The 24855-nt window shown below is 37.3% G+C and overlaps 1 protein-coding gene across 1 annotated transcript in view; it reads left to right on the top strand.

The window, feature by feature from the left end:
• The window catches only part of LOC129253283 (actin nucleation-promoting factor WASL), a 40135-nt gene extending 16744 nt beyond the window's left edge, over nt 1-23391 (top strand). The window contains exons 2-7 of the mRNA XM_054869103.1: nt 17432-17659; nt 21097-21196; nt 21279-21832; nt 21908-22105; nt 22175-22351; nt 22424-23391. Of these exons, the coding sequence (XP_054725078.1) occupies nt 17432-17659; nt 21097-21196; nt 21279-21832; nt 21908-22105; nt 22175-22351; nt 22424-22687 (1521 nt within the window). The 3' untranslated portion in view covers nt 22688-23391. The remainder of the gene's footprint in view (nt 1-17431; nt 17660-21096; nt 21197-21278; nt 21833-21907; nt 22106-22174; nt 22352-22423) is intronic.
• The last annotated feature ends 1464 nt before the right edge of the window (nt 23392-24855 follow it).

The following is a 24855-nucleotide window of genomic DNA, read 5'->3' as shown; positions in this document are numbered from 1 at the left end:
CTCACTCTGTTGCCTCATATCCCCAATTACGAACGTTAATTGCTTTTAAGTCTGTTTCGACGTCATCAAGTCATCTCTTTCTTGGTCGGCCTCTCTTTCTTCCTCCAATTGGTCGCACATTGGGTGTTTACTCCTTTTTTGGATTCTTTCTTTGGGCATTCTTATGATGTGGCCAATCCATTTAATCCGCTGCGCTTTAATAAAACATATTACATTTTCACCATCAATAAGGTTTTCAATTTCGTTGTTGGAACGGATGCGATACGTGCCGTTTTCAGGCCGAATAGGACCGTCGATTTTTCTCATTATGGTTCTTTCAAATCGCAATAGCTGGTTTATATCATTAACTTTCAGTGTCCAGATTTCAGTTAGCTGACTCAGTTTGTCCTTATATTATACTTAGGGAAGATTATGAGTTGCCTGATCCTCTTTTGATTATACCCACATATATATATATTTTCCCGTGGTTCCTAGGTGGAACAAAGGGCCTCAATGAACAAGTTAAAGTTAAATCTATTAGAAGCTAGGAATTTTATTTGCCGCCAGGAGCGGCCTGCTTGTTGCACTTCTGTTTCTACTAGTCGCCTCCACGTGTTAGATGGTCTGCCAGGTCTGCGGCTGCCTTGGGGGTTCCAATCCAGGGCTGCTCTAGTGATATCACCATATGGCTTTCGAAGTGTGTGACCGATCCATTTCCATTTGCGGCGTCGAATTTCGAGATATACCCACATAGTGCCAAAGAAATAGATTTTTTTAAGAACCGTGTGACAGAGTGCGCCACCCTTCTGAGACCAAAGGCCGTTCAAATCCATACCCTCGAACTCAGTCCATAAAATATTTTTCTAAGAGCCAATTTACACGATGACTTTTCACCCTGGGTGACTTTTTAGCGCAGCGAAATTCAAGGGTTTTTTGACATTTCGCTTTTATCGTATTCACATTTCGTATTTTTATTCATGTGTACTTTGGGCTCACCCTTAACGAACGGTTGGCCCAAGAAAATTGCCCGCTTAAACGTCAAAAAAACGAAAGAAAAACCGCAACAAAATTTTGAACTTTTTCAATTTTCGAAGTAATTGAAGTAATGCGCAAAAGTTTAAAGGAAAAAATGTTTGGTAAAGAGCTCTGCAAACATAAAGATTGCATTTCTGTGAGAACTTCAGAGTTTTTTTTTCCTATACTTATTTAATGAGCTGCATTTTTTGTATTATAAATAAATACTGGTTCTCCAAATCTAATTTCAACCCAAGGGTTCGGCTGTGCCCGTCTGGTCGCCTGGCACTAGTGATTCGCAGTGGACAAAGCTTCAAACTGGTCAAAATACATTCTTTCAGCTTTTAACCACGGAATGCAACACCTTCAAAAAGAAGCTTCCATACTCCCGGTCAAGGAGCTGAACAAACACAAGCACAACTAACTGGGCCGGACATTATATAGGCAGACATTACACGAACTTTGTCGAGAGGGTCTCACCACCTTCATAAACTCGCGACTCTATAATGCAGTCATCGGAGTCCATCCACCACCTATTGCAGACCTTCAGCTGCCTGATGAGATTCGCATGACTTTGACTCAGTTATTCGGAATCGATTAATACTTATTCAGAATCGACCCCGATATACTCAATATATGTCCACCATGTTAAAGCACACCGCACGGCACTTACCACCTATTCATATGCCCCCTTAAACCCACTCGTCTAACACCCCTCTCCCTCTGGACCCGACCTGTCGAAACGGCACGTTTTTGCTCCTACCGCACTATGAGGATCGGTGACTACACCGCACTGGCGGGGCCTAATGAACTGCCACAACAACAACAATATCAACAACTGCAGATGATGTCATTCCCTCGACAATCGGTTCAACATTATCGGAACGACCTGGATTTATATCTGACTGTCTCTCCAGCACCATTCCCCGCAATTGTATGTGGAATTTTTATGCTGTTACAACAACAAACGGCATTTAATAAAAGTAGTCCTTTGCAACGTAATTCTTAAACGAGAAGCAAAAAAGAGACATCATTACAATTAAAGTAAGTTCAGCCGATGGTTCACCCTTTGCAAGTGCGAATGTGGATAGGGCACCTGTGCCAATCATCAATGCGCTAATACCACCCGAACAAAGACAAAAGAAAAGCGTATGGCACTTATCAGAAAGTGGCAAAGTTGTTTGTTTGGCGTTAGATTTCGCATCGATTTGAAAATCTATGATAATAGTTTAATACTTGTACACTCAAGTCATATGAGTATTCACCACAGACTTACCTTACTTATGTATAGACATACATTCTGTAGATTGTAGGAGTTTACTGTTTTTTAGCCAGACCAAAAAGGTTATTTTTTTATTTGTGCAAATTTATTCCGAAATTTAATAAACAGTTGCCTAGTTTTGATTTAAACAAAAAGCAGTTTACGAGGGTCATTTGAAAAGTCCGCGCAAAGTCAGAGAGATGGCTCTATCGACGTATATCGAGGCTATGTTTAGTTAGTAGCGTCTCTTGAAAGAACACCCACCAAGTCTCAGCCAGATCGGTGTATTTCTTCCTTTTACATCACGACAACGTACCAGCTCACGCCACAGCAGTTGTGGTCGCAAAATTAATGAAAATAGGGTTCCAACTCGTTTCACATCCCTTCTATTCTCTGAATTTGGCTTCCTCAAATCCCTCGGATTTTCTCAATTTGATGAAATGGCTGGCAGGGAAAAAGATTTTTTTCAAACGAGGAGGTGATTGCAGAAATGAATGGCTATTTTTCAGACTTGGACAAATCCTACTATTCTTTCTTTCACCTACTTGCACAAAAGTGAGGTTATTTCGAAGTGTCATAAAATCATAGACACTTTTTGCGTTTTATTATTTCTAAATATATATTTGATGAATTTCGTTAAAGGGTTAAGAAGGTTTTGTTTTATATTCTAGCATTCTTGGCACTTATGATCCGCTGCCGCAGTGTTAGTTCCCGTCCCAACTGAAAAATGGTTGTAAGACCACATAGGAAGAAAAAATTATTTTGCTGTTTGTTATGCACTAAAAATTCAGGTCGCCTCTAATTATTTGCTTGCTTAAATCTCATGAATTGCTCTTAGTAGAGAGTAGTAATCGTTTGTCCAAGCGTTAGTAGGTCATAATGCACTTCTTCATTTTCTTGATTGGCGCGATAACCGCTTACGTGGCCGAGTTTAACAAAGCGCGTCAGTCATTTCTTTCTCGTGCTAACCGGCGCCTGTTGGACACACCAAGTAAAGCCAAGTCCTTTTCCACCTGAACTTTCCGACGCAGAGGAGGCCTTCTCTTCCTCTGCTACCACCAGCTGGTACTCCATCGAATACTGTCAGAGCCGGAGCGTTTGTATCCATTCGGACGACATGACCCAGCCAACGAAGCCGCTGGATCTTTATTCGCTGCGCTATGTTCTATGCCGTCGTAAAGCTCATACAACTCATTATTTCACCGCCTGCGATACACACCGTCACCAACATGCAAAGGTCCAAAAATCTTGCGCAGAGTATTTCTCTCAAACATTCCAAGGAATGCTTCATCGGATGTTGTCATTGTCCAAGCTTCTGCGCCATGCGTTAGAACGCGCATGATGAGAGCCTTTTAAAGTGTTAGTTTTGTTTGTCGAGAGAGAACTTTACTACTCAATCGCCTATTGAGTCCAAAGTGGCACTTGTTAGCAAGAGAGATTCTACGTTGCATTGCCTATTGAGCTATGTATGAATATTTTTCACCAGTTGCGCTACGTCTTACGGCAGATTCAGTAGCTAGACATTCTGCCACAATGTCAATCGGTGACAGGTTGAGCATTCTTTCATGCGCTGCTGTTGGAGTAGTTCACATCTCCCCTGTAGTGCAAAGTGCAGCAAGACGTTAAATACCACACTAAAGCACCGTAGGGTAATATTGGCTTTACTATAGCTGAATAGCACCAGTACATTTACATTATAGAAGAAGACAGACTCCATGTAGCTCCGAGCATCCTTTTATAGGGTGGACCATGTAAAATTTGCTTTTTGAATCGGTTATAAAAAAAAACTAATCAATATTTTTTCAAACTTTTTTTTTTATTTTGAAGATTGAACATTGTCATTTATGAATGAAAAATAATATCGTTCAAATGACTGCCACGTCTGGCTTTACAGTAGGCCATTCGATCAACCCAATTTTTAAGCACATTTTCGATTGTTTGGGCTCCAATTTCATGAATGGCAACATCGATTTCGTGTTTTAAAGCATCAATCGTCTCTGGATGGTTCGCATAGCATTTGTCCTGACGGCTCCCCACAAAAAATAGTCCAACGGGCTTAAATCACAGCTCCGAGGCGGCCAATTGATATCGGAATTTCGGTTGATTATTCGCTTTTCAAAAACGGTAGCCAAAAGTTCGAGTGTAACTTTGGCAGTGTGACAAGTTGCACCGTCCTGTTGAAACCAAATGTCGTCCATGTCATCCTCTTCAATTTTTGGAAAGAACTCGTTGAGCATGTCACGGTAACGCTCGCCATTTACTGTAACCTCGGAAGAAGAAGAAGACTCATCACTTTGGAAATAGGTTTTCAATATTTCCCAATTTTGTTCAAGCGCATGGCATCCCATTTCGTAAATGTCAAACCTTTAAGTAAATTATGAACACATTTGACATGTCATTTGTGCTACCATTCTCAAAAAAATAGGTGGTTCAAAAAGCAAACGCTATATGGCCCACCCTATACATGCATATAGTACGTTAGTGGCCTTTGCCTTCCTCTCTGATATATTGTACTTCCATGACAGTTTGCTGTCCAAGAGTCAGTTCTACGCCGACCAGCTTCGAGGGGAGCCAATTGGGGATCTTTTACTTTTTAGTGAAAAGCATTATGGTACTAGTTTCGATGCTGTACCTTGAAATTTATTTCAAAGCTGATTAACTGCGAGTAACCAAAGAAGTGGCGATAGAACACCACCTCGAGGCGTACGTAGCCAATTGGGTTGGTGCGTGACTACCAACTTTGTTTACCACTGCAAAAAGAACAAAAACAAAGCTTGCTGAAAAAATATAGAAACAAATAAAGGGTTTTCCAATAACAGGTGCTACAGGTGAATGGATTGCGCTAGAGGTAATTAACGATTTTTTATGGCCGGAATGAGATGGTATTGATCTGGACAACGTTTATTTTCAACAAGACGGCGTTACGTGCCACACAAGCAACGAAATCATTGATCTTTTACGGGAAAAGTTTCCGGACCGTGTTATCTCTCGAAGAGGTGACCACAATTGGCCACCAAGATCTTGTGATTTAACACCTTGTGACTTTTTTCTGTGGCGCCACGTGAAAGATAAGGTCTACGCCAACAGCCCAGGGTCAATTCAAGACCTGAAAGATGGAATTCGTGCGGCCATCGAGGACATAGGGCAGCCACTTTGCAATTCGGTTATGGAAAATTTCATAAAAAGGATATTGTCCTGGTCATTTACTTGATGTTATTTCCACTATTAACGGCATACCTTCCTCTTTATAATGAAATAAACATCCGATCATTTAGATTAAAAAATAGCATTTTTCTTTGAATATCAAAATAACACCTCTTATTAAAAACCCCTATAGTTTTCTCATCAAAATATGCTCACTGCTTAAAGAATGCAGTTTATTTTTTTTTTCTGAGAATACAATAACGTAAAATGTATTTTCTTCTGTTTAGCTTATCGTCTTAAGTCATTCTCAAAAAATGTATGTAAAGAAAAATTGAAAAAATTTAAATTGTTTAAAATGGGAGAACGGACCTCACTTGAAAAAAGGGAAAACGTTATTCGTCATTATAAAAAGAGCAAAAGCCAACGAAAAATTGCAGAAACTGTTGCTATTAGTTCCTCAACTGTCCAGCACATTATAGAAAGGTTTTGCCACGAAAACAGGATAGAAGATAAGGGCAGATCTGCGCCAAATAAAATATTTAATGATGCAGATAAGAGGGGATTGTTGGAAGTTAAAGAAAACCCCGATTTAAGCGCTCCAAAATTAACGAACGAAGTCGAAAAATACTTAGGCAAGATCTGTAACCCTGAAACTGTTCGTAGAGTTCTGCTACGAGTTCATGGAAGGACTGCCCGAAATAAGCCTTTGATTATTGCTCGTAATAGAAATAGAATAGAGTTTTGCAGACAAAGATATTTCGCGTTGAAAGTCCGTTGTTTTTGCAGATGAAAGCAAATTTGACCTTTTCAGGTCTGATGAGAAGTCCTGCGTTTGGAGTAAACCAAACACCGCGCTTCAACCATGTAACTTGCTCTCTAATTTGTGATGGTATGGGGTTGCATGTCCTATTCAGGCGTTAGAAATTTAACATTTATCGAAGGAAACATGAATAAAGAGATGTATCTGGATCTGCTAAAAAAAAATTTAGTAAAAAGTGCGGATAAAATGGGCATTAGGGGCTCGTTTAGATTCTACCAAGACAACGATCCCAAGCATACGTCTGTTATTGTAAAAACTTGGCTTATCTGGAACTGCCCACATGTAGTAGAGACACCTGCACAGAGTTTAGATCTCAACGTTATTGAGAGTTTGTGGTCAGCGCTGGAAAACAAAATAAGAAACCACAATATTTCTAATGCTTCTGATCTGAGACGGGCACTACAGGAAGAATGGGATAAAATTATGTAATATAGTTCCGATTATACAGCAAAACTTGTAGAATCAGTGAATTCCCGATTAAAAGCTGTTCTGAATCAAAAGGGATGCCCCACTAAGTATTAGCCGTAATAATTAAATCGAAATATTAGTGTGCTAATGTTTTTTGAATACTCTTAATTTACTGTATCATTTAAGCTGTGATCTCAAAACTGTAACTGAATTATTTTAATTTGCCATATATTTATTATAGAGCGGGGCTGTATGGAGTTGAGTGCGCAAAATGTGAGGACCGCATTCTATAAATAGTTTTGAACTCAGAAAAACTTGCAGATTATGATTCTGGATGTTGCCGGGAGACTTGATGGTCCATTTTTTTTTACCCCACCCCCTTAGTATTCAAGTAAATGGACTGAACAAGTGCTTTGAAACCATTTCAATGATTGTTTTAGTGGTAAAATTCAATTATTTCTTATGATTAAAGATAATTTTAGTTAGTCAATAAAAAAAAAGTAAAAAATAAAACACATATCTTTGATAAAAAATGATTTAATAAGAAAAAGAACATTTTAACATAAGTCATACAAAAAAATACAAATAATTAATCTTTTTTATTTTGGCAGTTATTATTAATACAGTTGCGCAACGAAATACAATTTAGTTGTAACTTTTTGCAAGAACAAGCCTTTGTTTGACAATTAGATGTACATTTGCAGGGTTGAATTAACAATTCCGGTAATGGTCGCTTCGTCAATTGTCATGGATACAATTTACCATCTTTTTTTCATAGCCTAATAAGGTGTAATCAATAGGCTGTAGTACTGTTTGGTCAGAATTTATCCATATACATATATGTTTGTGCTGAAGCTCTTAACAAATGTAAATGTAGAGCATCTGATGTGCAAATTACTTTTAATAAATTTAAGCCGAAGCCGATATTTTGACAAATTTATTTATTGCGAAGTTCATCAGCAGTTAATGTTTTTTTTTTTTTTTTTTTTTTTTTTTTTTTTTTTTTTTTTTGAGAAAAGATAGGTGAAAATGGTTTTTAATTCCGTTAACTGTTCGACTGTTAGGTATGGATTTCCTAAATGCCTTAGACCATTTTGCACAAAATCCAACGATGCAGCTTTTAAACTATTTTTTTATATTGTAATCTACACAAGACCCAGATCAAATTATCAAATTGTACATTATTTTGACTATTTTTCAATAAATAGCTACTGTCCTTATAATTCGGTATTGCAGGCTGCATACTATCTTGGAAATGAAGAATTTCCTGACAGTTTAAAAAATTCAAATCAAATTCGTTCAACTCTGCTGTAGGCTTCACTTTGATTAAATGTACTTCATTTTCCGTAGGTTTTTTTGCTGATAGATCACATTTGCTGTAACATGAGTCGAGTCTTTTCCGCTTAATGTTTCTTCATTGAAATCATTATTATCTCCATGAAGATATAACGACGAATCTCGAACTATATTTTTAGGAATAAGTAATTTTCTGTCTATATCTTCACACACAATTGACGTTAGTACTTCTTTATCGATGTTTTTAATGCTTTGTAATTAATGCCATGACCAAATTTATTCATCATATTGATTAAATTTTTCGATCGAGTCAAATGATGAATAGATTGAGCTAAAGCAATATGCTTTGGAGTCGGTTTCTCAGTAATCGTGAAGTATATATCATGAAACACTGATAACGCTCGTCTATTGTAATTTTCACTTAATTTTTTATTTTTAGCACTGAACAAAGCTTGCATAAAATTCGGTAAATGATTTGTCTTTAAAAATTGTTCAATTAAAGTTTCATCACATAAAAACCCATTTGGTATTACTTCAGTACTTAGTATTTCTTTACGAGGTTGTTTTGCCACTTGAACAATGGAGTTTGTTGAAGTTATGGTACGAATATGTTCAATGACTTCATCCAGTGGTATGTTGCCCATAAACACTAATGATGATTTCGATCGATCATTTGGATATGAAAATAAAACGTTTTCACCATACTTATCTATTAGTAGTGATTTAATATCACGATTTTCTACAACTGCATCTTCTATGTCAGTGAGTTCAGCTAGTCGCTTAGCTAATGATGACACTTCAAAAGAGTGAGTTGTTAATTTATGTTTTATTTCATTAATCAGCTTATCAAATGCCTCTATAAGAATGTCATGTGGTATTGCTGGAGTTGCTGAGTTTCTTGGTAGTCGTAGATAATCACGACAACAGTGTTTATGATACCTTACTTCCATTGCAAATAAATCGGCTGGATGTTCGCAAGTGTCAATTTGTGTAAAAACATCATCTTGTGTTTTTCGGGCAGTATTTAAGATTTGTTCCGCTGCTGACATTTCGGAGCACAAATAAAGTGTTTTGTTTTTATTTCTTGTTTGTTTACCACAGATTAAACGTTTTAGATCTTTATTAAATTTTAAATTTGTTCTTGATGACCTTCGAGTGCCTTGAGTACCTGACACACTAGCTTCTGCAGAGCAGGTAGAAATAGAAACATTCTCCTGCTTTTGTAGTACCAATTCTCGACGTCTTATCTTCTCTTCGCTAATGTAACTTGCCATACAAGTCAGTTAAGTCTGCATTATTTTTAATTTTCTCACTAATATCATCTTTTCTCCGATCTGGTGCTTTCTGAATATTTATAAATAATTGTGGTTTTGGATTCATCACTAAATTACCCATTTCATCACAAAACAAACACGAAATTTCGTATAGTTTTCGTTTCTTTATATTTATCACTTCTAAAGACATTGTCCATGTGTTTATTTAAACAAAGCACTATTAAAACACTAACTTATAAGAAAACTTAATAAAATAATTATGTGATTACGAAAAAATAAACCGTCATGCGCCACAAAGTATTTTCTACTGACTTATACGAGTGCTATGACGCAATAACGCTTGGACAAGGTGAAGGGCGGGGGAAATGGAAGGGACCATCACAGCTGCCGGCAACATGTTTTTTCTTTTGTGTAGGGTCTCAGGTAAAAGAATTTCAGCATTGTTGCCGGTCCTCACATTTTGCATACTCAATGTCCTTTAGCGCCTGCACTATTATGAATTATGAAGAAACATTTTTTGTTTTTTTTTTTTTTTTGTTATTAAATAAAACATGTTATTTAACAATTTTTTCTCTGTAATGGAAATACCATAAAATACAATATATTTGATATTTTAATCATTTTTTTTTTTTGGCTGCATCAAATAAGCTGTGAGTCATTGTATATGTCACCTGGTCTATGAAAAGGTACCTTACGTGTCAAAAAATCATTTTTCACTTTTTTGTTGATTCGAATAGTGTGTGAAAGGCTCTTTAAAATGGTGAAAACCAGAAAGTCATAATTTGTTTAAAAGTTTGTTAAAAGTAAAAACAAAGAAAAGTACAAATACGAAAAAGACTGATTTTTTTGTCATGATACAAATTAGAATAACGAAGACAATAATTTGTGCAAATTAAAAACTGAACCATTCCTGGACAGTCTGAGGTGTAATGAATACGATACTGAAGTCTGTTTTCAAAAAATTTTTGTCACCGGGTCTTATAAGTTTTTTTTTGGCATGGATGTCGGTACAAAACTAAATTATTTTTTCAAACGATTTCTGCAATTTGCATTAACTTTTCCTTATTTATTTATATATAAAAAAATGTTTTTCACTGCTTCTGTGATTTTATTGATACTGTGATCTATGCTGAAGAGAATAAGCCAAACCGGATTGAAAAATATTAATATTTAAAAAAGTAACAAGGGTTTTAGAAGTTTAAACTTTAACTGCTGTTTTCTCGAAAACTTGTTTTCGCACGTAAGGTACCTCTTCGTAGACCAGGTCACATATATAAAAGGACAGTGGACTCTGTTGTATCTAAACCTTTTAAAATGGCTTCTCTCGACACATTAATGAGTGCTCCATTAATGTCTAGAAACACTCCTAAACAATATCCCTTAAACTCCAGAGCTTTTTCTATACCTAACACTAGTGAGTGTAACGCAGTCTGTGTGGATCTGTTTTTAGTATATGCGTGTTGTGACTCTACATAGGGGTGACAGCCAATTTTCTCTAATGTAAAATAATATATGAAAAAAAATACAACAATTAATGTTGTTAAGTGTTTTTATAAGTTTTAAATATAATACTTTAGTTATTTCGTTTTATACGCAAACAAACCCGCGAGCACCAGCTACTATAATACACATATAAGTACATACTAGTATATTAGCAGTTTTTATATTATCTAACTAGATCTTTTGTGCTAACAATCCAAATTGCATTACAAAGGTACATTCATTCACTTTTAAGCCTTTTATCCTAACGAGACATACTGGCGACACACATTTTTGGCAATGTCGCAATTGCACCAATTTCTATCCTAAAAAAGAAAACAACATTTTCAAGCAAGGTCAGCAAGCATACATATGTACGTTACGTACATATATTCATACTACTTAAATGCATTGCACTAAAATAGAATCTAGCAACTGAGAAACGAGAAACGAACAAAAACGACAAATTTATCGATTTGACAGAATGCAGGTTAAAATGTGGCGCCACATATAGACCGCTTAGGGTACATCACATACACCGCGTCCAACTGCAAAACAGCCACAAAGAGGCAAACCTTAGTTTGAGCTCAAACATATATCATATATTTATAATATATGTAGAGTGTGTACACATATACGTACCTGTGATTGCTTTGGGTCAGTTGGCACATTGTGAGTGTCATGTAAACAAGTCATAACTGTGATACTCAATGACATAATAAAATTAAGAAGATTAGCTTAGCATCTGATATCCAATATAGTTGCATTATTTTGAAGAGTCACAAGCCATATGTAAATTGTTTTCTAAACATAAATGTTTACGATGGCAGAATTCTATACAAATTCCATTCGGAATTCAGAGAGAACGTAGGTTCGAATCTCGGTGAAACACCGAAATGAAGAAAAAGTTGTTTCTAATAGCGGTCGCCCTTCGGCAGGCAATGGCAAACCTCCGAGTGTATTTCTGCCATGAAAGAGCTGCTCATAAAAAAATGTCTGCCGTTCGGAGTCGGCTTGAAACTGTAGGTCCCTCCATTTCTATAACAATATCAACTGCGATTTGTCGGCGCTATACGAAAAAATCAACACAGTTTACGCTCATTTCTGCCCGCTCATGCTTCGTTGCTGTCTGAACAACAACTAATTGGATGAGTGTGTGAAATGAGCGGGCAGAAATTGTGAAATTGACGAATTCCCTAAAACGTGGCAGCCGAAATTACTCGCTCGATTCCGTTTTGCCAAACTTGGTAATCTATCATCAATGAACTGTGACAACGGTAAACACTGCTGAATCGTTCAGAAGTCGTGTTCGTGCTAATCAGTCATTACATTGGCGTCGATTTTCGTAATACAATTGTACGATTCGTAAACGTTGTTGAGAGTCTTTTGAGTCTTTCCATATGAATACCGAAAAAAATTATGTATTTAGTTTGACAGTAGTCACGTGATCATTGGATCAGCGATTATGTATGCAATTTACATAAAGAGCGATGGTCCGGTCTAGAACGCTGCAGAACTGCAAAGTGTTTTGTGACAAGTCCGAACAGAAAATTTCTACTAAAACTTGGAAGGAAAGACGTTCGGTTGATGGTCGGTATTATTACACGGCACAACCCATGGGGTCAGCATATGACCACCATTGGAATCATTGAGGACTCAATGAGCCTTTCTTGCTTGAAGGAGGCGGATAGCACTGAGTACTTTTTCTGTGAGTGTCCTGCCTTTGATAGAGCAAGGCTACGAGTTTTGGGTTCCGATGTCGTAAGAATGAGTAAAATTCGTTCTATAAAACTGGAGGATATTTACAGATTTGCCAAAGAATCTGGAAAATTCTCACAGAACTAACTACCTTTATCTCTGCCTCTATTCTTTCCTATCTCTTTCTTTGATACTTTTCTCCCCCCCTCCTTGACTATCTACCCTCTTTCCAGAGCTCTAAATACAATGGGTTTTTTAGACTGAGTGTTTTAGGAGCCACCAAATCTCCTTGGCTTGACCTATTCAAATTTCAATTTCAGTCGCGTGATCTGCCAAAATATCCCTATTGAAAAATGTGCCTCCAATTTGATCACCCTTTATTTGTCAGTTGGGCATTGTCATACAATTTTTCCAAAATGATTTTGTTCGAATATTTAAGCAATAAACCGAAAGCATTTTGGTAAAAAAAAACAATTTTGGTATAGGGTTTTTTAAAGTGATATATCTTCGATTCTTTTTCAGATTTATATAACTTTTTTTAATTAAAACCAAAAAACAAAGAGTACGCTTAAACAAAATTTAATTATTTTGTTCAAAATTTTTAGTAAATATTAATTTTTGGTAAAAAATTTATTTTTGCCATTTTTGAAAAATACCTCAACTCAGATTTTTTTCTAAGGTCGGTGATCCTTGAAAATTTCGTGGTGAGATTCCCATAACTTTTCTGGTCATATTGAAATACGTATAACCAACCAGTGAAAAATCAGTGCAAAATATCAGATGTTTTGTTTAGTTGAATGAGAACTATAGATATCGAGAACTATAGTTTAACAGCTGAGAATGACAAACTATTTTGACAGTTCTGTTCAGTACGGTTTGGCAAGTCATCATTTTAAAGCGAGATCAATGCTATCAAATTGTGGAAATTTATTTAAAAAAAAATGAAGCTTTTCGCGAAGTTCATAGGACACTGGCGGTCGTTATTTCTTTCGAAATGAGGCTGCTGAATGTTGAGTGCTGCGGTGAATGGCGAGTGCTATCGAGCCATGCTGAATGAATTTTTGTTTCCAAAAATAAATCAACTAAGCATCGACGATATTTGATTCCAACAAGACGGCGCAACTTGCCATACAACGCGGTTAACATTCGATATATTGCCATATATTCAAGCCACCATTGACGCCATACAGACAGATTAGTCAAAAGTTGGACTGCTCGAATGAACCATGTAACTCATGACCACGGCGGAGATATGCCGAATATTAGATTCAAAAAATAAATCCCATGAAATTATCTACCAGATTATAATAAAAAAAATTATCCCAACAATATTTCTGTGTCATTTGAAAATCTCAAGCTCTTAAAAAAAACACCCGGTACTACTCTAGCGAAGTGCTAACACACGAAGCGTCATTACGTACATTAGTTGTATTTTTCACTTGGATCACTTCACATTAGGTGTGAAAAGTGTCGATATAACGAGAAAGGCGCTAAAAAACTTATTTGAAAATTGAAAACCCAATCACTTATACAACGATATTTTAACATAAAGAATTGCTTGATTTTACTTGTACAAATTAGGGGTTTGCTTACTTCGATTAATTCATTACTGTGTTTTATGAAACATTTGAAATTTCCTCTTTAAATATACAAACCATCAGAGTCATCGGCAATTTCCGTTGCGTTTAAAAATTTATTCCATATTTACTACATCTGCAATTGAGCAATCGATTTATGCTTGCCGGCTACCTATGGAATTCCCTCTTAACCCCTGTAATGCACGCACTTGCCATGCTCTTGTCGTCACTGGCTCCGGACGAACACATTACATATTTTATAGCATTACATAAATTTCCATCATAGCCAACGCATTTACATATGCATTGTATTACTTCTATGTACGTGTTTATTTCCATTCTACCCGTCAGTAAATCAGACTATATCTAACTCAGGGTAGGGCTAGCCCATTTTGGAATGGTACTAGTCCATTCTTTCTTCTATGGTGGCGGAAGCGTCGAGGTGTGAAACTTTATTCCACTTTACCTACTCCCACCTCACGCGTCGCGTCACAAAACTTCCGAATTGAATGTGCTTTGTAAACGTAGCTTTGTTTTTGAGTTCCTCTTGTCTTCTATCTGTCCGATTCCGAGTGAGGCTTGCCAATATTCGTATGCAATCCCAATTAACACGCTCCCCTCCTTTTCTTTGCTGGCATTGATTCAAGCAATTAGCTGCTTACTATTTGAATAATGGCTAGCACTTCTGCGACATCTAGCTCAGTAGAGTGTCAGAAGTCATCGAAAACGGAAGGCAAATTATTATTATTTTTTTTTTTTAAACAAGCCTATATTTTTTTCATAACGTCATGAAGGTATACATTTTTATTTCCGTTAGATAGATTACTTCAAGGCTTTGCACTTCGACCTCAAGGACTTTGGCGCCTTTTATTACTTTTAGTGGAATACAAAGAAAGTTTTGTGGTGAAGCTTTCGTTAGGTAATTGCGCCTTTGGGCAGTCTTGTGAAACCAAGTATAAGAAATCTCGGTTTTTTGTAATGGACGATTTTTTGAGGTTATCGTTTTATTGTTTAGCGGGGAAAGCCTGGGAATCGAAGACTGTAAAACGCAAGAATACATCGCGACCTGCCTGAATTGTTTTAGCTGCTCCTCTTTCTGCATATACCGAAAAACGACCTCTTGGTAGACCAACGGCTGCACCGAAAGAACCAATAAAACCAAGTGCAAGTATAACCAATAAGGCTCTATGCGCTACCCATGAAGAAAAAATTATAAAAGAAGATTAACTTACTTATATTTTATCCTTATGCAGAAAGTTCTAAACAGTTTTCTGGCTAATTTTCAAATCCTGGACAATGGAATGAGTGTTCGCATGCCCTTAAGACCCTTTCTATGATTTTCTCAACATTTTCGGCGATTGGTCTACCAGAGCGGGACATTTGGAAACCTCTTCTTGATACGATTTTTTTTAAGGCTGTGGTGTCAACTTCAAATCGCCGTATATTATGGCCCGATCTTCTGTATACATCGCGAGATGTGGCTTCCAAACGGCATTAAGCGGAAAAGATTAAAAAGTTTTTACTTTACGTAGGGCACAGCTTTTCTCTAAATCACCCAATTTATCTATTTCCTTAAAATTGCCGAATACTGCTGCTGTTTGTCAGGCAAAAGTCTTTGCAGGGTACATGGGAGAGAGGAAAATATGAAATTTTTTTCCGATAATCACGCTGCAATTAAAGCTCTGACGACGCCAAAATGCAAATCCAAATTGGTCAACAGGAGGAGATGAAATTTCTTGGATGCGCAGTTAACATTCTGATCGGAGTTCAAGGAAAATGAAACATAGAGGGAAATTAAGTTGCTTGCCAGGAAGGGGTCGACTGAATTGGTCTTAGAGGTCTCCCACCCGGTCATTGGCTTCCTCTTGGGTGTTTTTAAAGGGGAATTACACAACTTATTTCTAATGAAAGCCCAGATCAGATGGAGCTCCATTTCTTCGTGTACTATTTCAAAAATCCTATGGCCCCAGTACAATAGACGCAGAACACAGATAGTCCTGTGAACTTCACGCCATTCAATTTCCAATTTTGTAGCTGTGCTTATAGGTAATTAGATGATCCGGGCTCACGCGGAAAAGCTGCGTTTACCATTTAATCCCCATTGCAGAAACTGTGGGGACTTTTCAGAGAAGGAGTCTGTGGAGCACTTTTTCTGTAAATATCCGGGCTTAGCAACCAGACGATTAAGGTCATTGGGCGCTCCTTTCTTCGACAGCCTTGGGCAGTACTCCAACCTAAAACCCATCAACCTTCTCCGTTACATAAACAACTCTGATCGGCTGCAGATATCTGCCCGTTGGAGGTCACAAATTGGTATCAAAACGGCGCTTTTCCGTAATGCTATTGAAAAAAACTGGCAAACATATACCGAACTTACATAGATATAATAAACTCAACCCCTTTCATTTTGGATACCTACAGACGTTTCCGTTTCGCGTGGCTCATACAAAATCACACAGAAAAAAAATTATTTCCTTTCACTTCGCGTTGTCTTGGGTAAAGAGGCTTAGGTCAACTGAGAACTTTCTACCTCTTAAGATTAATAGCATTTTTAAAGACTCTTCTTTACTGCTGGGTTTACACATAACTTTCAACGAAGTGTATTAAGTACTTTTGTCTACTGCTTATTCAGCAGCGCAATGCACTACGAAAATACTTGTTGGTTTTGTTGCGGGCAAGTTCCATTGACATTGTCAAATGTTGAATCTGTATGCTGATATGATTTCTACGTGCCTACAATGCCAAAATCCATATGAATACGAACAGTAGCCATTCGTCGCCCATCGACCGCGCGCACATGCGCAATCCACACCTGAAGTTGCCAGCAAACTAAACTTCATTCATTTTATTTATTTTTTTTTCGTTTTATTAATTGCAAGTGAATGTTAGTTTGTTGCCATACAACTTTTTCTTCATTACCAAAACGCATTGATATGCAAAATAAGTGATTTTTGCGCATAAAAATAGATACGCTCATCCAACCGAACCATCCATCCATCCAACCGTCCACTTACCTATCTATGACTGTAAACGACCATCCATCCACCCATACAATTACTAACCTTACCACACGAACTGTCCGTCTGTTTTATCCGTTCGTCGGCCCCCGTTCATTTGTGTCGCTGTCATTATGCGCAACCGATCGTCGTCGCCAAGCCAAAGCGCAAAGCGGCCAAATGAAAACGAAAGTGCATTGCCAGAGTTTAGACGCATCAGCGCTATCGATCGGGAAAGATAGGCGCATGACCGAAAACAGACAACAACTTAATTATAAATCGACATAGACACAAAGTTACAAAGTGGAGATTTAAATGATCAAAGCAACGAAGGTTAATTAATTGAAAACGAAGTTAAAGTACTTTATTGTACTTATTTAATTTTGATTAACGAAAATATTTTGTAATGAGTTGATTTGAAAATTGTGAAAAATGTTAATAAACTCATTAGAGTTAATCGATTGTGTAATTTTACTATGTTTCAGACGCTGAATACAGCGGTGGTACAGATCTACAAAACGGAGGGATCCGCCCATTCCCATTGGAAGAAGAAGCACACGGGCGTCGTTTGTTTCGTCAAGGATAGTGGAATGCGATCGTACTTCCTGCGCGCCTATTGTTTAATAAAAAACGAACTGATATGGGAGCATGAGTTATATGATGCGATGAAAATCATTAAAGCGCGACCCTTTCTACTCACCTTCCAAGGCCAGGTAAGTGGGTTTCAAATAAATGATCGTCGTAGAGTGTCAAAAATTCACACTTCAGTGCAATGCAAGTAATAAAATCAAATAAGAAAGAACAGCCGTTAGAAAAGTTAAGGTCTTTATGTTGGGTAGCAAAAATGCTAACAATTAGATTTGATTAAAAAAATTTTCAAAAATATGCAAGAAGAATTATGGAAATAGCTCCCACTTCTTCCATATGTGGAAAGCGCTATTCAAGACTCGTACTTTCCACACTCTTTCGATAAGTTCAGTAAAAATGTAAAGGTAGTAATGCTGACTAATATTTAAATCTTCAGTTTGGGGATAAAAATCCGTTATTTTCTCCGTAGATGGCTGTAGTGTTCGTAAAGTACCGATCTAACAATTTAAAGTTTAGGCTCGTTGTTAAGGTGACATTTCACATAAAAAAATTCTAATGCTGGTTTTTGTTTGTTCCATTCAGTTCTGAGTTACAGGGTGTTAACAATGCAGCTGAACAAAGAAAAAATTCGGTACATTTTACAGTTTTTCTTTGGTAAAGGTGAAAATGCAAACCACGCCGCTGAAATTGTGAATGGTGTTTTTGGTGCCGATACTGTACAGCTAATTATGTGCAATTTTAGTTTTCTCAATTCCATTCAGGCTTTTTTGATGTTAAATAACATATCGATAATGTCGATAAAATCACAGAAATAGTCGAAATTGACCGGCAGTTAGTTTTTTTTTTTTTTTGTGAGGACAACTAGCAAGTATAGTACTCAAACACCATTAAGACTATGATACTGCACTCGGATTCCCTTTTAATTTTCTTTAAATCTACCCGACCTCCGAATAAATCTGATTAGATCTTGTGGTACCAAGGAACCAAGGTGGTCGCTTCTTAACACATCAACGCCAAAGACCTCAAGCCTGATTCGAGCGAAAGCGGGGCAAACGGACAGAAAGTGGTCCACCGTCTCATCCTCTTCTCCACAAATTGGGCAGGGTGCATTGTCTGAGATGCCTACCTTTTCCATGTGCTTCGCCCACATGATGTGCGACAGTCGGTTTAGTCCATCTGCAGCCTCTCTCAGCCTGCCAAACTCGCTTGTTTCAGAGTTTGACCAGAATTAAGCCTCTGGCAGCACCACATTGTATCTCTTTTCAAGTACAACTCTTGATGGCATGGGGAGAATCGTTGGATCGAAGTCCATGTCTTCTCTGTTGCCCAATGCCGGACAGGGGCCGTACCAATTCCCATTGTGTTTCAGCCTAAGTGGTCTACCACCCAACCAGAGCGTCTAATGCTGGGCCTGAAGTAGGCGGAAAAGCTCCGTTGCAACAGATGGCTACAGTGTGTTGTAGTCTCGATAAGGTCCTCCTGACTCCCACTTGAGAGAGTCTACTCGTCCAGACCACTGATGAATAGGTGATGATAGGTCGTAACCGTGTAGATCCATAGAATCTTGCTAGGACAAAGGCATGTTAGTAGTCGGAGCATCGCCCAGGAACTAAAGACCGACCATAAAACAATTTTAAATTATTTGCGCACAAATTTTACTCGAAAATAACGGATTTCCTTTTCCCTAAACTAATATATTCAAGGAATTATGGTAATAGCTCCAACTTCTTCCACTTGTGAAAAGCGGTATTCGAGCTTCGATCTTTCCTTATTCTTCCATTAAATTCAGTAAGTATGTAAAGGTAGTAATGCTGACAAATATTTGAACCTTCAGGAATCCGAAGAAAGTTGGCAGACCTAACCAACAGATTACCAATCCATATTTAACGTAAACACGCGACCCAAGCGTGAATTATTCTCAAGATGTATCGATAATAGTGACGTTTAGATTACTTAAAAATACAAGCAAAAAAATATTTTTTTTAATAAATTATTAGTTTCAGCAGTATTTTCCATGGGAAATTTTAAAATGATTTGATTCCAAGCGCACAGTGCGGCCGATTCCCGAAAAGCTGGCCAAAACTCAAAAAATTAAGTAATTGATTCAAAATTTCTTACTCGGGGGTTGTCGGGGTCGCTGATTACGAATTTGATCTTAAAATTTTGAAAATCCACCCTCTTCCACCCCTATTGGCCACCCCCTCACGTGAAATAGCGTATATTCTAGAACATAATCAAGATGCATGTTAATTTATATGTTTTCGGGGTCGCAAGGTAGCAAGTGGTAGCAGCTGAATCTTGTTTTATTCAGTAACCATTACTTTTTTGAGTAACCTTTAATAGGTTTCAAAGCAGCATATGACGGCGTTGTATTACTATAGAGTTTGAAAACTCAAATTTTATAAAAAAAATTGCAAAAAATGTATCTACGTATTGCTGCAGCTAAAAATTTTGTGTCGAGGTATTGATATGTACTAAAGATTTCTCGTATTTTACTAACCTTCCGAAGATGATTCCATTTGGTTTTGTTCAATTTACTCCATTACAAAATCTTTCAAATGTGTACAACTTTCACTATTCATCGACAGTAACACGATGCTCAAACGAAGGCCACGTTGCGACTGAAAATACAGAGGATACTTAGGGTACAGGACGTTGCTATGAACGGTTTTCACTACTCAAGGCATTACTGTAACTAACCCAAAGACAAAAAAACTCTATCTAGAAACTTTTTTTTTTCGACTTTTGGCCAGCTTTTTGGGAATCGGCCGCACTGTGAGCCGTGATCAATTCATAGGTATCGGATTTTAAATTAAAGTAAAACAACGAAAATACAAATTGTCTGGTCCGAGACGAGACATAAATTACTGGTTGACGTTAGCGTTTGGTGCATGCGTACTTATTCTATAGTAACGTCAGTCTCGGTATTTGGATTGTTTCGACCAATATAAGCCCCCACACTTATATAAATAGTCTAGCGAAACTTATTTTAAGCTGAACTCTACACACAACGAAAATATAGATTTCTACAACACAGCTCAAGCAGGTTGTGCTGATAAAGATGTAGTTAGGGATCAACTCGACGTCAGGAGCTCCTAGAAACAGTAAAAGGGCTCCTTAATCTCCTACTTTATGTCGCACGCGAGAAGCAGAAAGGAGAGGGCTGTATGTAGTGAATATCCGTTGAGCCTGTTGACTAGATGATACAGCAAGAAAGGTTACCTTTAGAAGACTTAGGCAAAGTTTTTGATGCACTATATATGGCATGCTTGGTTTTGTGAGAAATTTAGAAGTATCGACGAACAGAGCAAAGAAAAAAAGCCGTAATGTATAAATATTTCACCTGATTTGTGGTGAGATTTAGTCCTAAAATGACTTACTTGAAGATTTCCGCCAAACTTTTAAGAGCCCTTGACAAAGAAGTTTGTATTTATCTTTCAAACAAAATTATTTATAAACTATCGGAAAAATCGAATAAAACCAAACATTTTTGTAACACAAAAGGCTAAATTTGCTAACTAGAATTTTCAATCAATGTACATAATCTACAATTCTTTGCCAGGATGGGCACGTAGGCTTGAACTTTGTGTCAGAGGAAGAATGCGAATCATTTTACAGAGCTGTGGACACAACAATCGAAACGAGAAATCGAAAGAAACTAGGTTGGTGCCATCAATTGAGTATTTTTTATAGCAAAAGTAGCGAAGTGAGAAATTAAAATTGCTTCGTCTCCATTTTCCACAGAAAAACGGAATCGTGCTAAAGCGCAAGCTGCACCAACCGTACCACCGCCGGTAACCAGAGATGCAAACAGATTAACAACAGCGAACAATCAAACGACGACGACGACAACGGATTCGAGCGTACAATTGCGTAATCATCCACAAAAAATCAGCTCCATAACACTGACACCTGGACCCAACCCGGTGGCACCATCCAAAAATTTCCTCAGCAGTAGTTTTGGTCTGTCGAGTTCATCGTCCGGCAAGGATAAAAAACGAAAAGTAACAAAAGCCGATATAAGTACGCCAACCAATTTCATGCATATCAGTCATGTTGGCTGGGATGCTGATAAGGGCTTCGATTTAACAGGCAATGAAAATGATGAAGTACTCACGAGCTTCTTCGCCAAAGCTGGCGTCTCAGAGAATGAACTGAAGGATCGTGACACGCGTGCCTTCATTTACGATTTCATTCAGAGCAACAACGTGCTAGCATCGGTGAAATCGGAGCGCATTGAATCGCCAAAGGCTGCAGCACCGATTGCACCGCCACCAGTGCCAAGTCGTCACCAGCATGTAAGTGGTTGAAAACATTGAACAATTTTGGAATTTTTGAAAATAAATTAAACAAATAATTTTACATACAAATAGCATCAAAATGGCACAACCATAAGCCAAAGAACCGCGCCTCCACCGCCGCCACCGGCGAGGCAACCGCCACCACCGGTGCCAACAACAGTACCAGGTGCGACACGTGCGCCAGCACCACCCACAAGACCACCTCCCATAAATATCGCACCACCACCGCCAGCGCCACCACAGCCCACAGTGGCTGCACCAGCGGCAGCTGTACGTTTTCACCTAACCAATGTTAATGACTTGAAATTTTCAATCAATGGATTTTCTTTACCGTTACAGCCGCCTCCACCTCCGCCACCACCACCACCGCCACCGCCGGCAATGGCCGAGCCACATTCAACAAGTATGACTGATGCGCCGGCGACTGAAACTAAACGGCGAACAGCGCAATTACCTGTCGTGCCGGACGTACGTAGCGCACTCCTGGAGAGTATACGTAAGGGCACGACATTAAAGGTATACATGCCCCCATTCACGTGATTTTTTTCTTTCTATACTTAACGCACCTTTGTCATTTAATGCTTACAGAAAGTGGATACGGCAGCGCTCAGTACTGGTAGTGGCGATTCACATAGCGATTTGATGTCTGAAATTCGCAGCGGTTTCGAACTGAAACCATCGCACGATCGTGCGCCTGTCAATCGTAACAGCGATGACGGCACTAGCCCAGCTGGTAGCGATGCACTGGCAGTTGCGCTGAGACGCGCACTATTCGAACGTGAACGCGTCATGCAGCCGTCAGATGATGAAAACGACGAGTCGTCGGGCAATGACGATGAATGGGAGGATTAAATGCTAACTAACAAACTGAGTCGATTGTAATAGCGATGTGATGTTATGCGTCTACACGTTAACAATGCATGTAGAGAGGGATGTATTCAATGCAAACGAATTCGTTCTAAAGTCATATGTTGCATTGATAACTCGTTAACTATATAAATTTCATATATCAGTCTTAATACATGCATACTTGTATATTATTTTCTACGTATCCGAAAGCTTATATGTATTTTCGATTAATTATTTCGGTTTTTAATTTAAAGCCAGTGATGCCAATAGACATATTAACACGGAAAGAAAAAAAGAAAAAATACAAGACAAATAAGCGGAACAAAGGTGAACCACAAATAAAAATTGTGTTATACTACAAATTCTTAAATGATGTAAACGTTAATAAGCAGTCAGTTGTGGCATTATCGGGTGTGTACAATTTATTTATTTCCCTACTGAGAAAAATAGTTGCGTCTCGCCGCAATATTGTGCTTTAAGGCAGCACATTAAAATTTTTGTTGTTGAATTCTCAACTGAAACTCGGACAATTTTTTTTTTTTTTCTAAAAGGTGTAAGGCACTTTTATTTTAAACGGAACTTGTGTACTAATTTCCTCGTTGACAGTATACTTAAATACATACATACAGTACAGTTGTAAATTGCATATCTCTGCTCATTTAAGATAAAAATAAATTACGTTTAAGTAGCTAATATTGAAAAAAAGATGTGAATGTGTTTGGAACTAGTAAAAACCCAAAAAGTGATAGTCTTAGGGAATATTTCACTGGTGTGAAATGAATATTAAATTCAATTGGGAAACATAAAAAACAAAAAACTTCAATCATATAACTTTGAATTCTATGAAAGTATAATGAATGTCCAAAAAAAATTTAAAATAACGAATGTACTAACAAAATTTAAATTAATTCTGTTTCTTTACTAACATGAAAAAAATATTTAAAAGGTGTGAGGGAATGTGTGCATGTGTGGCGCGGTGCGTTTTTAGATCTTTTTTAAAATTGAATAAACATTTATATATACCAATGATGAACGCCATGTACTAAATTTGTAAACTTGATTAAAAGATCGAATCGAAGAAATACTGATATTAATCCATATAGAAAGTCTTGGTGAAGAGTTGTAATAGGTTACTAGAGCATGAAGTTTCTTAACCATTAAAAAATACAATTTTTATTATTTAGGTAATATTTTCACTAGTTTAAATCCCGTGGAGTTCTTTGTTTAACGAACTTCTCAAGCCTGTTTAATGGGGTGTAATTTGTGCTTCTTTTTTGATTGGTCACCTACTATTAACTTGCGTATGTTGTTGTTGTAGCAGTTCACTTGCCGGTATAGATATTACGCATAACCAAAAGACGACTACGCGGTTTTCACTCGGGTCTAGCTGGATTTATAACTTGCCAAGGACTGTCATTCCTGCATTCTATATATAATATATTTTTGGAAGTATTTTATTACATATATAAAACAAAAGCCTGCCTTAAGGGGCTAGGGGTAGTCAGAGGCTGGAAAAAATTATGATTTTCAATAATTTCTTTGTGCTAGTCAGTTGCTTTATTTTACAAAAAATAAAAACATAGCGTTAATACATCATCTTTCAACTTGACCTTATCAAGACTTCAAAAAAAAAAAAAAAAACCAATTAATAATAGTAAAAGTGATCACTTTTTTTTTAAATTAACAATATGGCGGCCTCGGGAAAAATCCGACAGTTAATGGTTTAAAAAAATCGAAATTTTTGAAAAACCTTCGATCAGGCACTAGATTTTCATGTTTTTCAAAAGCAGTATAAATTTTATTGAAATCTATCAAGCGGTTTTTAAGTAAGAATGATCACGAGTTCAAAAAGCATAGTTTTAAAAAACAAATTTAAAGTTTTGCTATCGACCTCTGGAGTGTTCGAACGCCCATCGTTTATTGTTGCATAACTCCGACAAATGATTCACTTCAAATTTTCACACAAAATTTTTAAGATATAACACTTTAGAAAATGCGAAAAATACAATTTTTTGAAAATTCTGACTACCCCTAACCCTTTAAGATAAAATTTTCAAATGACGAAAGCCGAAATTAGAAAAACAAAATTACTGATATCCTTTTCGTGACGGAATTTATTCGATTTTTTTTACTACACAAAATGAATGTAAAATATTTGTAATCATTCGTAA

The sequence above is a fragment of the Anastrepha obliqua genome, chromosome 1, assembly GCF_027943255.1.
Source record: "Anastrepha obliqua isolate idAnaObli1 chromosome 1, idAnaObli1_1.0, whole genome shotgun sequence".
In the NCBI taxonomy this organism is placed as follows: Eukaryota; Metazoa; Arthropoda; class Insecta; order Diptera; family Tephritidae; genus Anastrepha; species Anastrepha obliqua.
Note: the sequence above shows the minus strand (reverse complement) of the source record. Positions and strands in the feature narration are given on the sequence as shown.